The 15556-nt window shown below is 39.1% G+C and overlaps 1 protein-coding gene across 1 annotated transcript; it reads right to left on the bottom strand.

The window, feature by feature from the left end:
• Positions 1–2219: 2219 nt before the first annotated feature.
• On the bottom strand, positions 2220–11660 carry LOC146474131 (uncharacterized). The gene is made up of 7 exons (XM_085117399.1): positions 11149–11660; positions 10206–10381; positions 8019–8365; positions 5979–6109; positions 4946–5145; positions 3596–3988; positions 2220–3178 (listed from the first exon to the last, which is right to left on the bottom strand). The coding sequence occupies exons 1-7, from the start codon at positions 11573–11575 to the stop codon at positions 2936–2938; spliced, it is 1917 nt and encodes a 638-aa protein (XP_084973525.1). The 5' UTR covers positions 11576–11660; the 3' UTR covers positions 2220–2935.
• Positions 11661–15556: the final 3896 nt, after the last annotated feature.

Genomic DNA, 15556 nt, shown 5'->3' with positions numbered 1-15556 from the left:
ATACGTCGTTTGCTCCTATTTGACTTGTTACCCTGATTATATATACACACACATTTTTTTAAAGAAATATTGTTTTTGGATTATCATAAACATGCTAGGTTACGACAGCAGACGCATTTCGCGGATCTTGTTTTGACCCCGGAATGAAAGAACATTCGGAAATGGCGTAGACCTCAGTGCTCTCGCAGCATAGACATGCAATAAAGAACGCTTTCCATAAAACGCAAACGCTGATTGGCTAAAAGCTGTGCTCGTTCCATCGATGCGCAGAAACTAGACAATTTGCTATGGACTTCTCTCTACAGGAAAATCGAACAATTTAATGCAAGAGGCTTGAGAGACGTCAAAACACCATGCTGAAGTTTATTTCCGAGTCTGTAGGCAAGTGGGAGTTGCTGAATATATACCCCAGATGGATGCTTGAATGCATGGGCTGTACTAGTGCTGCCGTTAAGAAGGTCCTCTTCAATTCTACAGCGCGTGTAAATATGCTTTTCCGGCTTCTCCGTTCCAGTGGTGTTCGATTCATTCTAATTACTCCTTAAAAACTGTGTTATCCTAAAATTTAAAACTAGAATATTGCAAGGCACTGCAAAAACGCGTGCGTAACAATTCACGGCCATTGGTAAGGCTCATGGAAAGAAATTAAATCCTTTCCGACTTTTTTGAGATAAACGCCTTTAAGAGTGAATTTGCGCACTCCCTTTCACGAGAACTGGCGCTCGTCCAAGTCAAAAGAATCCCAAAACTGCACAAAACATTTCGCGGTAACTGTCCGCCGCTTACAGACAAAATAATGGAGTACCCGAGTGGTACTATTGAACATTGGAATGTGAAAACAGAACTCCGGTATCGTTAATCAAGTAAAGGGCGAAAACACTTACAAAACAAAAACTTTGTTTAGTACCCTAAAACAGCTTTTAATCGGATCAAACAAGATTAAATGTCTAGAAATTAGATAAGGTCAATGAGAAAATAAACTACGGTCGACTCCCGATAACTCGAACCCTCGCTAACTCGAACCTCGCGCTAACTCGAACCAACTTTCCTTTCCCTTCAGATCATCTTCTCTATAATTTTACCCTCGATAACTCGAACTCCCGATAACTCGAGCGTTTTTCAATTTCCCTTGAAGGTTCGAGGATCAGGAGTCGACTGTATGCCGTTAGAGCTGTGACAATTAAATTTAGAAAGTCTGGAGCGTCTCCTTTATCATAGGTCATTACCGGTACTATAGCTCTTACAATGCCATTGAAGGGCACTACAAACGAGAAAACATTGTTGTGAAAACATTTTCAACTTAAAACATACTCCTATTTGCGAGCACATACCCTAGCGAAAGACAGGAGCAAAATTTGATTTGGAGAAAGTAAAAAGCGTTTCTCTCAGAGAAATTAGTCTTGAGCGACAAATGCACTCCTGTGCTCAGTACGGCGGACAGGTTTTGAAACTGACTGACACAGGAGTTTGTCTCTTTTTCCGCCTGAGCAACGGGCGCCTAAACTGTTTTCATCTGTGAGTGAATTCCACGTCAATCACGATCATCGACTTATCCGTGCCCATGACCAACGACTTGCGCCAAAGACGGTTTTTTTCTTTCCTATTTCTCCTCAAAAAGAATTGAGCGTCATTGCAGTTTGTTCCCTTCACCGCTCAACACTGTTTGAGGAGAATGATGAAAGCCTGTCACTGTGGGACCAGGGTAAGTCGATGGTTATCATTGAGATGGATTTCACTCACAGATGAAAACAGTTTAGGTGCCCGCAGACGAGGAAAAAACCGAAATATTGTCAGTTTGCCAAGAAAACCTTGAACCTTTTCCCGTAAGCGCGGGAGCACAACATTTGTATTTGGGTGCCATCGATTGGATTGAAATTTTACTACACCAAGTGCTATTTTCGTTTAGATGCTGAACCTTTCTGTTTCCTCATTCTTCAGATGTGATTTAATAATTTCTCTGCCATACAAGAGAAAAACTCTTGGTTTGAACAGCGACATTGGTCAGAGAGAATCAGTGCGGTACTCGCACTGATTCCTGGTTTTCAATAATGTAGGGAGTTGGGATGACGCAGTGGCGAGAGCACTCGTCTTCCACCAATGCGGCCCGGGTTCTCGTCCTTTGCTCCGAGCGTTTTTCTCCGGGTACTCCGGTTTTCCTCCCTCCACAAAAACCAACATGCCCATCTCCCAAGCCGATCTGGAAACAGGAAGGAAGCCACTGGAATTCCCATTTATTTTATTCTATTTAATGTTCAGCGGAACAGTTAAAACCACTCAACTTGTGTGCTCTAATCGTTTCTGCCCTTAGTTTAACCATGGAATTTGGAGATCAAATGCCAGCAGATAGATATGAATCTTCGAGAGACCTCGTAATTAGAGGCATGAAGTCAGAGTAGTAATGATACTTGTATGTGACATTTTCTGAAAAAAAAAAAAAAAAAAAAAAAAAAAAGAAATTAAGGTCACCTGCCAAGCAGGTCAAGTAGATATTCGTGACAATTTTCTGAGTTACGCAAGTTAAGGTTGAACTAAGCTATAAGCCCGTTACAGATTTCCGTTTACGCCGAACTAGCGACCTTCCGCTCGCCCTGACGCATTGCCATGACCTTCGCCTAATCCTCCTTCCTATTAATTCTTTAATAAAAATACGCATGGCAGATATCTCGTGGCCGCTCAGCCAATCAAAACTCTATAAATGCACCATTCAATTATCCGGGTTCTTGTTTCAAAAAAAATAACATAAATTTCATACAAGACACGATGACGTATATGAGAGTGCATCACTACATGTTTTCTGTCAATATTTTGCAATCGTTTGTAGTTCAGTGTCGTGCGCAACAATCATCGCATGTAATAGTTGTTGCTGTTTTAAAGTTTCGATAATAAAAGTTAAAAATACATCAGACGATGGCAATCCATTCAGCGTCCCTGGTGGTCACGTGCTCGGCACGTGCTGCGGATGTAGGTTTGCAAGTAGCAGGTCTCCCGCTTCCTTTTTTGTTATGAACCGCGGGGTTTCAAACTGTATTGGTGACGTCGAAGGGTTGGCTTCTATCAGATAATCCCCCAGTTTGTTAAATGTCCCCTTTTTGACTCGATACAACCGAGTGGGTAATTCCTCGCCCGAGCTTTGATGTCTCCTGTAGGAGGTGTTCTCGTTGCCAAGGGCTTCATTAATCTGCAAGTTGAAAAAATACCAAACTTCGTTTCATAATAACACGAAAAATCGTCGTTGAAAGATTATCTCCAACTAGAAGCCACAAGCCGCATTATCGTAGCTTAAGGTGAACTTACGGTGAAACTAGAGACTTGTAAAAATCAACCAACTCGATTTGCGCCGCAATTTCCCGATGAATTTAGCCGGAATTTACATCAAATTTGACTCCTCTGTGCCCTGTGTTCAAGATATCAAATCCCCTTAAACTAACCCCTGAGAAAAAAAAATAAAATAAGCAAGCCCCTTCTCAAAAAAATATTTTGCAAAATAAAGTTTCGCATCCATGTCGGTTAAAAGTAAGCGAGCTTTGCAGAAACTGTCAACAATTGAACATTAGCCACATTGTATGCGGAATATAAGCAGGTTTGAACATTTTACCTTTTGTTCCAACAAACAGAATTCTTCTGCGGTCAAAATACCACTCAGTTCAGCAAATATCACGTTAAAACTACCCCCAGACTTCTTGACCCGCGCAGAACTCTCCGGCAAGGTGTCGAACAATACGCTATCTGCGCATGTGTAATCCTCCAGTTGAACTTTACCGTCAAAGCTTTGTACACACGTGGTTAGTGCTCTGTACATCATTTTCTCCGTCATATGGCAACGATTAAACAACTGGCCTCTACGGTGTTGAAATTCCAAGATGGGAGTTTTGTTGTGAAAGCGCGCAACTTTCACTATATCATCCATTCTGTATCGATACAGACCTCCTGGTGTGGTCACGACTATCTCGTAAAGACAGTTCACTTCCAGGTCTTCCGCTAGACGCGTCTATAAAGGTAAATGACAGGATCAAAGATGCTGTTAGTCAAGTCATTTTTTTAGCAAACTGTTGGTTCACATATAAATATTACATTGTACTAAGAAGCCAATAACAGCACGCTCCCTCCCACAAAGTTTTAGAGTACCCCCACCCCCTCCCCCCACCGGGTGACAACCTCTGTGGAGATTTGAAACTAGAGACCTCTTCTTGCGCCACTCCCACCCCCTTACCCCCCCCCCCCCAAAAAAAAAACAAAACAAAACAAAAAAAAACAAAAATATGTCTGAACCGGTAAAAAAAAAGTTTTCTGTAACATACATCCATTTCCTTTGGTTTCTGTGTAAACACATTTAACAGATAGTGTGATCAGAGTCCTGCACAAAAATGCACACTGCTCAAGGATCCGCAACATGAATTTGGTAAACCGCAGTTTTGTGGGTTTTCGGAAAGTTTGGGCTTGAAAATCTTAGTTGTTTGCTGTGAATGAATCAAAAGATTAATTCAGGAGATTTGGTGACCCATACCGGAGACCAGGCCCCGGTTGTTCAAAGCGGGGATAACTCTATCCAGTGGATAAATCACTATCCAGCGGATAAAATGTACTCAAATCAATACATTTTATCTGCTGGATAGCGACTTAACCGCTGGATAAAGTTAGCTGCTCTTTGAACAACTGAAGCCAGGAGATTCATTCTACATCCCAAAGACTCCAAGATGAATATCCAGGAGAGTTAGTATCTCTGCATTTAACAAGTGCTGGTATGCCCACCTGAGGCTGCTTCTAATATAACCCCATTTTACATGTGAAACAGTACCCAATTCCAGACCAGCTTTGCCCTAATTCAGACTAAAATGCTTAAAATCTAAACCCATTTTCAGACCAAAATGGCTAAAAAACTATACCCTTTGGCACTGACCCTCCTTCCCCAGAATAAACAGACCCTTACATGTAACTGGTAGCTTACCTGAGGCTGTTCCTTCTGACAATGGTCATAAGGAATAAACTCAAAAAATGCAGCAGACAACATGGGGAGATACACAGGATCCTCTTTTGGCCACAAATTTACACCAAGTATCGTCTCCGAACTTGAGTAAATAGCAGAATACATGGGCACATGACCCGTGTATTTTGCCCGCAGTTTCTGTGCATACAGTTCCTGAGAACCTTTAGAGAAAAAGAAGGGAAAAGACATAACAAATTTAATTTCTTTCCTCTTTTAAGCTTTTCCAATTCCATCCCCACATAAATAATAATAATAATAATAATAACAACAACAACAACAACAACAACAACAATAATTATAATAATAATAATAATAATAATAATAATAATAACTTTGTTAATGTGACATAAAGTACATGTGGACATTAATATTGAATACTTTATTATCAGAGGAGAGAATTTAGGCTGCAAGCCTTTGTTGCATGTTGATCGAGCCTCATAGCAAACATTGGCATAAAAAAAAAAAAAAAAAATCTATACTAACTAACATAGCAACAAACAAATACACCCGACCTGACTTCTAAATTGAAAGGGCTTTGTAAACTTAGTACTTGCCAGAAATTTGAGCAATGACACATTAAATAGTTTTTGGGAAATGAACTTTAAGATCTTACAAAAACCATATGACTGGGTGGCAAGAGTTGCCACTCTGCAGCCATGCATATTTCTTTGTAAATAACACAGCTTTTGGATGCTAATTTTTCCAAGAGTATTCAACAGATCACACTAATGAATTTGACCCTCGATCAGACTACCGAACGTGACAATATTCTCTTTTAGTTTATGATAAACGTCCATTTGCTCTTAGCATAATTTTTGTGTCATCTATTCTTTCAGAGGCAATGATGTCAGCAAAGATAAAATTGTGTTGGGTTGCTAGATCAATCTGGAGATTGCAGAGGATGGGATTGATTAAGGGGGGGGGGGGGGGGGAACATATAGGAGGGTTGATGCAGAACTCGGCTGCTGCAGAACTATAGCCATGGTCAATGTACCTGTAGCTACACTGAGTATAATGCGCAAATTTGGCCAGATTCTTGGAGCTATTCCATCAAATCCCGCCTGGAATTCTTTTCTTAATTCTTCAGCTCGCTTCTTGTCTGGTTTAAGATAATTATTCAGCTCACTGCAATGATAAATAATATTGCAATTGTAAATATTGGAAACAACATGAGTAATATGTTAAGTCTGGTGAATAAGTGAGAATGATCATATCAGTACTTGGAAAAAAAATTAATATGTAATGTTAAGATAATATTAAATTTTAGAACCATTAAGTAACAAACCAGTAGGTCTGATAAATTATTTGTATATGAAAAACTTTAATTTCTATCCAGGTTTAGACATTTTACAAACCATGATGTCATAGGGTACATTTTTTTGGGAGAATCCAAAAACGGATTTGTTATCTCAGATCATTCGGATCATGGTGCATCAAAGGAAATGACAAATCCACTCCCAGAGTGGATTCGTCAGTTCCTTTGATGCCATATGATCGGAATGATGTGAGATCACAAATCCGTATATCTGGGATTCTCCCAAAAAAAACACATCCAAAATTATTTCTTGAAACTGGTTGAACAGGTTTTTTCAACCAGTCTCAAGGGTTTGTCAAGGATGTCATAGCATTCATGGTAATTATTAAGTTATAAAATATTGTACAAGAGCATTTTCAAAATTACTGAACTGCAAGTGCAGCTTTCTCATCTTTGTGAGAAATGTATATATAAAGTTGTTTGTTAAATCTTGTTTACATTTTGGATGTTCCATTTACAGCCTGTTACAGCATTCAGTGAGATTTTGATCTCTCTTTCTTGTACATTTCACTGGTTCATCCATATCTGAGTCACACAATTATTTACAATTTTATGCATGTGAAAAAAAAAAAATTCTCATCTTCCAGAAATCAGGTTATATAAATTAAATGTCTTATATGTTTTGGAGTTGTGGTGAATTCGCTATAGACACATGTAACATTTACAGAATGGATTATGAGAAAGTAACTCAGCTGCCTATCAATGTAGTAAGGTTACTGTAAAAACTCTATTAAAGTTAGCCTGCCCATACTCCCCCCATAGAAGGTTTTTGTTTTGCACCCCTCCCCATCCACCCCCCAAGAAAAAAGTTTAGCTTCATACTTTGCTTCTAAAAGTTTTACCTTTTAAGACCCCCCTCCTCCTAGGAATCTCTGATGACCTTCCATGGGGTGGGTATGGATTTTTTCTGGAAGTGCACACTATGAGAGGGTTACAAGTCAGTTGCTATTCAATGCACTACGAAAAGGTTCTATAATATATATTAATTTTACTGTAAAAACTCTATTATTAGTATTGTAAGCCCCCCATTGGCCCACCTTTTTACCATGTTAGAAATAAAAAAAAAAACATTAAATAGAAGAAAAATTCCTGACAATTAGTATACAACTTAAGCAGTTGCAAAACGAAAGCCTGAAAAAAACTCAGGCTTGAACTGAATTCAAACCGTGACCTATTGCAAGAAGTCATGGGTTGACGAATCCCGTTCAAGCCTGTATTTTATCAGGCTTTGCTTTTGCAACTGCTAAGTTAAATTGCATACTAACTGCAAGGATCTTTCTTCTATTTAATCTTTCATCCGAAGTGCAAAATATTATATTTATATATATGTTTCATATATTCATATTCAAAACATTTAAACACTTAAAAAGTCAGGCATAATGATATGAATGGTCAAAATATTAGTCAGTCTGTAGCAAAAAGTGTCCTTGCACTTAATAATTTTCAAAAATGTATTATGATAAAGTGCAACCCAATAGTGCCATGTTTAAGTTGTGTGGGAGCTGATAATCGACCATTATCACTAGGCAGCCATGTTGAGTCTCGGGGAATAAAAAGCTTAGCTTTGTTTTCCCATGGCAAGCCTCAGCCAGACACAAATTCAGTGCGAGGCTTGCCATGCAAAAAGAAAGCTTTTTTTCTCCTGAGACTCAACATGGCCGCCGTGTGATAAAGTTCTATATAGAGACATCTAATATTTACACATATTTATTATTTAACCTTCTCGTCTCCGCATCCAACTCTAAATCAGGATCTAGTCTTCCTTCTTCAATATTATTCACCAGCTGTTTCCAGTTATCTTCTAGGGTGAGGAATACCCTATACATGACCTGAGCCAGGAGTGTAAATAAAACACCAATGTTGCGATCTTTTAACCCAAACACTAAATGAACATATGATGAAGCATGACTGTCCATGATGTAAAAGCCAGGACCTGGAGTTGAAAAAATCGATAGCTGGACTCCCTTTGGGGGATTACTGGAAATAGGGCATTTACGAATTCCACCTTCGGTGATTTCCTCTTTCTTTTGCCGATAAAAGGACAAAGTTCGCTGTAGGTTAAAGGTCTGCAACAATTGAGGAGAAAAAAACATTTCATTTTAACTTCGGAATGTTTACTTTAACTTGGATATTAAATGGAAGTGAGTTTAGAAATGCGGAGAAATGGAAAGAAGCCCTAAAAGTCACCTGTATCTAATTTCGTCTCACAATTTATTATACCTGATAATTGATTAAACATACACAGAGGTCATGATCATGGGAGAATAAAGATAAAATGTACTGATCTTAACAAGTTCTCCAAAAAAGAGGGTCCCCAATAGGGTTCTTCAATCCTGGACAAAAATTTGCCCTCACACCGTAATCCCGACTGCTCTTTTAGCTCAATCCCAATCCCGTTCAGCTCAGAGTTTTTGTCATGCACCTTACCTCGACGAAAAAAGGCATTTTCAGTTGGATATAATTCCTACTGCAAATCTGAGTACTGATCTTTAATGTACTGGTCTTTGGTCATGCAAGAAATATTAGCTGTAAGATTATTTCTTCTATTTCTTTCCATCATAACTACGACATCGTTCATTTAAGACGTTTTTAAAGTTTTCGATCCACAAATCGTGTCAGTCAATAAGTCCTTAGCAATTCCTTTTTAGAGCTTGTTCTCTTTCCCTTTTTTCTCACAATTGAATGGTGAGGGCTGCCTTTCAAATCACGTTGATCCTTGGAAAACTTTGCTGTCATCAAACTCTGAAGAGCATTGCTACTCACGCACCACAACGTGAGACTGCCACAAATATTTGAAAAGGGGATGGGCCAAACACGACTCCCACTGGCTGTTTAATGTACCTTTGACTTCTGGATTAAGTGCTTTTCTGAGTACGTTTCTTCGTTTTCGATCAAAATGTGGTGAGATCTCTCTGTTAAAACCTTTTGATTTTGATCATGAAGGAAACTTAACTCAAATTTACCGAATGGAGGTTTTCTTAGGTCCTTATCATTTGGAGCTGTTTGAATTAGTCCCTTTATGCTGTTGTGTACGCCCACTCTGTGGCAATTGTTTAGGCTTGTCAGTTCAAGTTAAATGCAAGGTCTCAGGGAGCACAAATAAATTTTATCTGTAAAGAAACAGTACCCGTAATTTAATTTTCTTGTCCAAGACAGTGACAAGTAGATTTTCATAAATTTTACATTTTCGACACCGGACTTCCCGGATCTAGTTTCTTTATAGTAACATTTCCCGCGTCCCTCTTCGTAAAATCGTAAAATCCCAGGTCCCGTCCATAATTCTAATCCCGAATATCATCACTCTTTTCCCCTAAAATCCTGAATCCCGACCTTTAAAAAAGCCAAATCCCAGATCCTGAAAAACCTATTGGGGACCCTCAAAAAACACCATAAGAAATATTTCGAGATTACTGTGATATTAATGAGAATAATTATGCATGTTTTATATTGGGGCTTGAAAGCAAACTTCCCTTAATCAACAGTGGGTGTTGCCATTTAGCAAATCCAGACTTCCTCAAAAGATAGTACAAATCAGGAAAACACGTACAGCTTTTTAAGTAAGTAAGTAAGTAAGTAAGTAAGTAAGTACGTACGTACGTACAAGTAAGTAAGTGAGTAAGTAAGTAAGTAAGTAGGTAAGTAGTCCTTATTTAATAGCAGAGGTTGAGTTGGGGTGGTATCTTCATGTAATTACCCCTTAGAATCAGTGGTTTACATGAAACTGACAGACAGACAAATAGACAGCATTTATTTCAGCACCATTAAAAATTTAAGCTCAATCTGCAACTTGTGGGTACGTCATGCAAAATAATGAGAATAAAAAATATATACAAATTATAGACAGTGTGCACCACATGACCATATTTGGGCAGTGCCACAATTATACGTATATATATTTATACGCACCTCTGGGTATACTTCATACATTTTGTGATACAAGGCCGAGATGGCCAGAAAGTTTGGATAATCTTGACTTGGCACACGAGGGATCATACAACTGGGGCCTGTAGTTCCTGATGTTATGGCTAATTTACTTGTCTTTTCCTTTGTTAACGCTGCATCTTCACCCTTAGCAATTCTCTCTTAAAAAAAACAAAAGGAGATACACTCACATTTCACAAATATGCCATTACAATATTGCCAAGCAGGAAAATTAAGTGATTCAAAGGGAAGGAAAATGGCATCACGTCTCCCCAAAGTTTTGAATCATAGGAAACCTGACAAGAGTCTGATAAAATGAATGAATGAATGAACGAACGAACGAACGAACGAACGAACGAACGAACGAACGAACGAACGAACGAACAAATGAATGAATGAATGAATGAATGAATCAATGAATCAATGAACGAAAATAATCAGCCACAATGACCCCTTTCACGAGATAGTCTGATATAATTTTACACTCATTGAAAAGATAATTATCTAAGTATGTGATTTACCGTATGTCACTAGGAATTGCAATTTAGCACCATACTTCTCCTCCCCACAAGCCTCTTGATGAGGAAGGGAATACCCCAGCCCCCCCCCCCCCCCCAACACTCTTTGAATTTCCAATGAATTTCAGTTAGGGTGTAGGGGGGGGGGGATATTTTCTGGAACCACACAATATATAAACGACTGATGGGGCTGAATGGTGCACGATAACCCGTCTCCCATCAATCCAACCCTTCAACCGATTCCCAGTTGTGCAATAAGCACAAACATTACTTGCACAAGCCGAAGATCTAGAAACTCAGCGATGACATTCTTTTGGGCATAAAATTCATGGCAAGGTAAGGGTGACTATATGGAGGGCTACGCTAAGGGTTAGGGTTAGGGTTTTCCTTTTGTCACGTATCACACTTACCAGTATAGCCCTTGTAGTGTAATTTAGTCGTCAGTGGGTGAGCCGCCATGAAGTCTTTACTGTTCTTGAAGCTTTCAAAATTGTACTCTCGACCATAAACAGTATTCTTGTTGTTGTTCAACATCTCCATCAGCAAGTTTTCTTGTACTTTGCTGCAGTCTTTTGATTCACTCTCAAGGCGCTTTCTCGCCCGCCATCCGAAAATCCACATCGATATGATGACTAGATAATTCTGAAGGAGACTTCGAAAGGTGTGAGATTCCGACTTGCACATACTGAAAAGGTGGAGGCTTGCAACAATCGCAATGGTGGCGAAGAGAACGAGTACGGCCGAAAATAGGCACGCGGTTATCTTGATGGGAAACACTGCTAAACACAGCGGAACCAAGAGAAATCCACAAAGTTTAAAGAAATTCTTTCGAGCCATTTCCCAAGAACAAAAGAAACAAATTTTAGGCTGTGGAAACGGAGAGTATATAATTGCGTGCCCTATTTGATTGTTGTCCGTTGGGTTGTAACACCTTTCCGTCACGCTCCTTTAAAGTCGCAAGCACGGTAGGGAGTAAAGGGGAGTGGGGGCACGGGAGTGGTACGGGGGTGGGGGTGGGGCTGAAATTGCAACTAGTCTTACCGGTCAATCCAAAATGAATCTCGTAGATACTTCAAGGTTGCCATATCTAAATTATGGTTGAAATTTCTTTGCCTAAAACAGTGCAGCGGCTAGTGACCACTGTACCACAAGCCCCTAGGGACTGGTCAGACTGGTCATTACTTATCGGGAGGGGGGGGGGGGAGCTGGTGCAAATAGGGGGTGGGCCACCATTTTTATGCATGGCTTAAAGGGGGGGGGGGGCATTAAAAAATAGGATAGGATAGGATAGGATAACTTTATTTATACACGGTTTTTCCATCAGCTACTTAGATTATCATTATCAATTAACTATCTATCTACCTAACTAGGATTATAAAAAGTTAAAAAATAATAAAACAATAAATGCTGCTTTTCTTGGAGGCCGTGTTTAAAAATCTTACTTATAACTGTGGCGTCTCAATTTAGTCTTAAAATCATTCAAGGAAGTTGCTTGCCGTAATTCTATTGGCAAACTGTTCCACAACTAAGCTCCACTGTATGAGAAACTTTTCTTTAAATAATCAGTGCGCGGTTGTGGAAGAGTTAGCGTGTTTTCAGTATTCCTTAAATGATAATTCAAGTTATCGCGAAAAACAAAGCTTGATCTTAAATATTCTGGTGTCATCCCATTTAGAGTTTTATACATCATAATTGATTTTTTATCCAATCTTTGATGACAGAGTTTTCGCCACCCTAGTGCCCGGAACAAATCATCCAAGTTACTATCATATCCAGCGGACATTAAAATGCGGGCTGCGCGGTTTTGAAGCTTTTGAAGCTTATCAGAAAGGCCTTTGTTACAATTTCCCCACACCTCATTACAATAATCAAAGTGAGGTTGAACAAGGCTATGATAAACATTGATTAAAATATTAAATGGCATTAGATGTCTTATGCGCTTAATTGCACCAATGGCGGAAGCAATCTTTTTAGAGATATTTTCAATATGACATTCCCAATTTAAAGTTTGGTCGATGTAGACCCCAAGAGATTTGGCTGATGCTACCTGTTCCACAGCCATGTCATTTATAGTTAGAGAGGGTCTCTCAGAAATATTCGATAACTTCTGCCTAGATGCAATTAGCATAAACTCCGTTTTTGTTAGATTTAAAGTAAGCTTGTTAGCTGATAACCAAGTGTAGACTTTGCTTAGATCATAATTAAGACAATTATTTAAATGGTTAACGTCAGTACTAGCAAACGTCAAACTGGTATCGTCAGCGTACATCCTAGTCTGTGAAAATTGCAAGCAATTCGGTAAGTCATTGATATATAACAAAAATAGAAGAGGTCCTAGAATTGTTCCTTGTGGAACACCACATGACAATAATTTCGGAGTCGACTTACAACAATTTATATCACAGATTTGAGTTCGATTATCTAAGTAAGAAGCAAACCATTTAAGACTAGTCCGTCGTATTCCGTAATATTGTAATTTACGTAATAAAATGTCGTGATCAACTGTATCAAAGGCCTTTTTTGCTGGCAAACGTTTTGCCAGCAAAAATGTTAAAAGCTGCATCATTAAACATTTTTATAAAAACAACTTTTATTTTCTTACAAATCACTATCTTACAGCATTGATCTTCTTTCTACTGTAAACATAACCAGCACCATCATCGTCAATGTTGTTGTCATCAGCATTGAATAATCATCATCATTGTTATCATCACCATTACCATCGTTGTCTTTATCATCATCATCATTATCATCATCGTCATCATCATCATCATCATCATCATCATCATTATCATCATTGTCATGATTATTACTGTCATCATCATGGGCATTATCTGGTTCTAGGTTAGTGTTTTCTTTTCTTGGAAAATTGTCTACATATTCACTAATCAAGTTTACAGCTTCAGTAGATAGTTGTCTATCTTCATACATAAGTTTTAGATATTTTTCTTGAGTCAATGATAATGTAAAAATAGAGCTTCCAATTTTAGGTTTTGGAATTGAATTACTTCAGCCGCAGAAGTATTTGAAATAAACTCTCGCACTTTCTGTATGTTGGCAGCTTTTCTCGAAACTTTCCTTTTTTTGACTTTCTTCTATTTCTATCACCCTTTCTTTAACTTTTACAAGTTTGGACATAAGTCTTTCATCAAACGTTTTTGGATGGTTGTGCCCTGGAAGCAGTTCCCCTGCTTTGGAGAAGTGAGTTCAAGATGTTTTTGTGCATCTCACTCCTGCCTCTGGATGGACGTCTTAATATCTTGAACCATTTTCAAATTGTTTCCAATATAGGTAAGTCAGAGCGTGTAAATACGTAATCTTCACTGAAATAATTGCCTGCAACAGCACGATTGTTAGGGTCCATAACAGCATCAATTCTCCTTTTAAGCCTCTCACCCCCACATTCTGCATCATATTCATGCCTTAAACAACTATATCCCCAAGCCATATCCCGATGCACAAAGACCTGGTCTCCATTATCTTGATACGAAAGAGTGAAAGACACCCCAACTGTTGGCAGAAATGTGGATGATTTCCACCCAAGGGTTCAGCTGAAGGCAATTTTCAGAGAAGATAACTCATTTTTGTGATAATCCCAACAACATCCTGAAGATTTCTCGCAGAAATACGTGGTTACTGAATACGCCATCAAGATGTATGTCAATCACATGAAACTTCTATCTTTAAGGAAAGAAAAAAGATCAAAAGAAAAGGCTGAGCAATGTGAAGAAGAAGCTAGAAAGACATACAAAGACTATGACTGGGAAGGAATGTTTCATGAGAGGAGCGGGCTTTCACAATTAAAAGTTGTCGAGTTAGATAAGTACATAGCACACCATAACATTGGAAAATATGGAACAAAAAAGGCAAAGTTGGAAGCAGTTAAAGAAAATATCATCCAAGAACTTTCTAAACGCATTAAGAGAGAGGTAGATGGGAAAAGCGACAATGAGTCGTCTTAATTCTGATTCACTCAGTAGAGAATCAGAAGACGACTCGGAGGAAGAAGACTGTGTCCTTGCAGAACTTGGTATTTCAAGCTCTGAAGAGGAAGAGGAGTCGACTGAAGAAGAAGAAATGATTGAAAGCACCGAGAACCAGTTTAATGTCAATACGACAATTGTCTACAAACAGTCTAGGCGGAGAGCAACTCGAATCCAAATTTAAGGTAGAATTAAATAGAATGTCTATCAGTTGGACTTGGTGAGTTTTTTATGCATGCCGGAGGACAAAGGGGAAAAATATGTCATCTAACGGAATAGCACGTTCTTCAGCGTTAAGTTGTATATGATCAGACTTAAAAATCTTTCAACCTGTATAGTCTTTTATGCTTCCAATTCTAGAAGTTCCCATCCCTCCCCGGGCGATTTTAATATTCACGGCCCACTTCAAGCGAAGATGGCGGATACCGTGACAGCCTTGTAACTATTTTAACACTCAGGTGACGTCGCCCTAACTAGCTCTCCGTTTAGCCTACAGAGCACTCCTGTTCAGTAGCCTAAAGAGCACTCCGGTTAGCCCGAATAGCACTCCGGTTAGCCTGAAAGGCATTCTGGTTAGCTTAACTTAGCTTAGGTAGATTGCGAAAGCCAAAAAATTGCAAAATTTGACTGCCAGTCGTCCGTAGTAGTCTAGGTTAAGGTTCCCCCTTAGGATCCCAATGACCCGGGTTCGACTCTCCTTGGAAACATCTCTTTTTATAGTCAAGTCCAAGCAACAACCGTGGACGATAATCCTGCTGGTATACTCAGGCCCGTAACCAGGGGGGTGCACGGGGTGCGTTCGCACCCCCCCCCCCCCTCCCCACAGGCCCCAAAG

The sequence above is a fragment of the Pavona decussata genome, unplaced genomic scaffold (assembly GCF_977016875.1).
Source record: "Pavona decussata unplaced genomic scaffold, jaPavDecu1.1 SCAFFOLD_91, whole genome shotgun sequence".
Classification (NCBI taxonomy): Eukaryota; Metazoa; Cnidaria; class Anthozoa; order Scleractinia; family Agariciidae; genus Pavona; species Pavona decussata.
The sequence above is the reverse complement of the archived record's forward strand: the minus strand, read 5'-3'. Positions and strand labels throughout refer to the sequence as shown.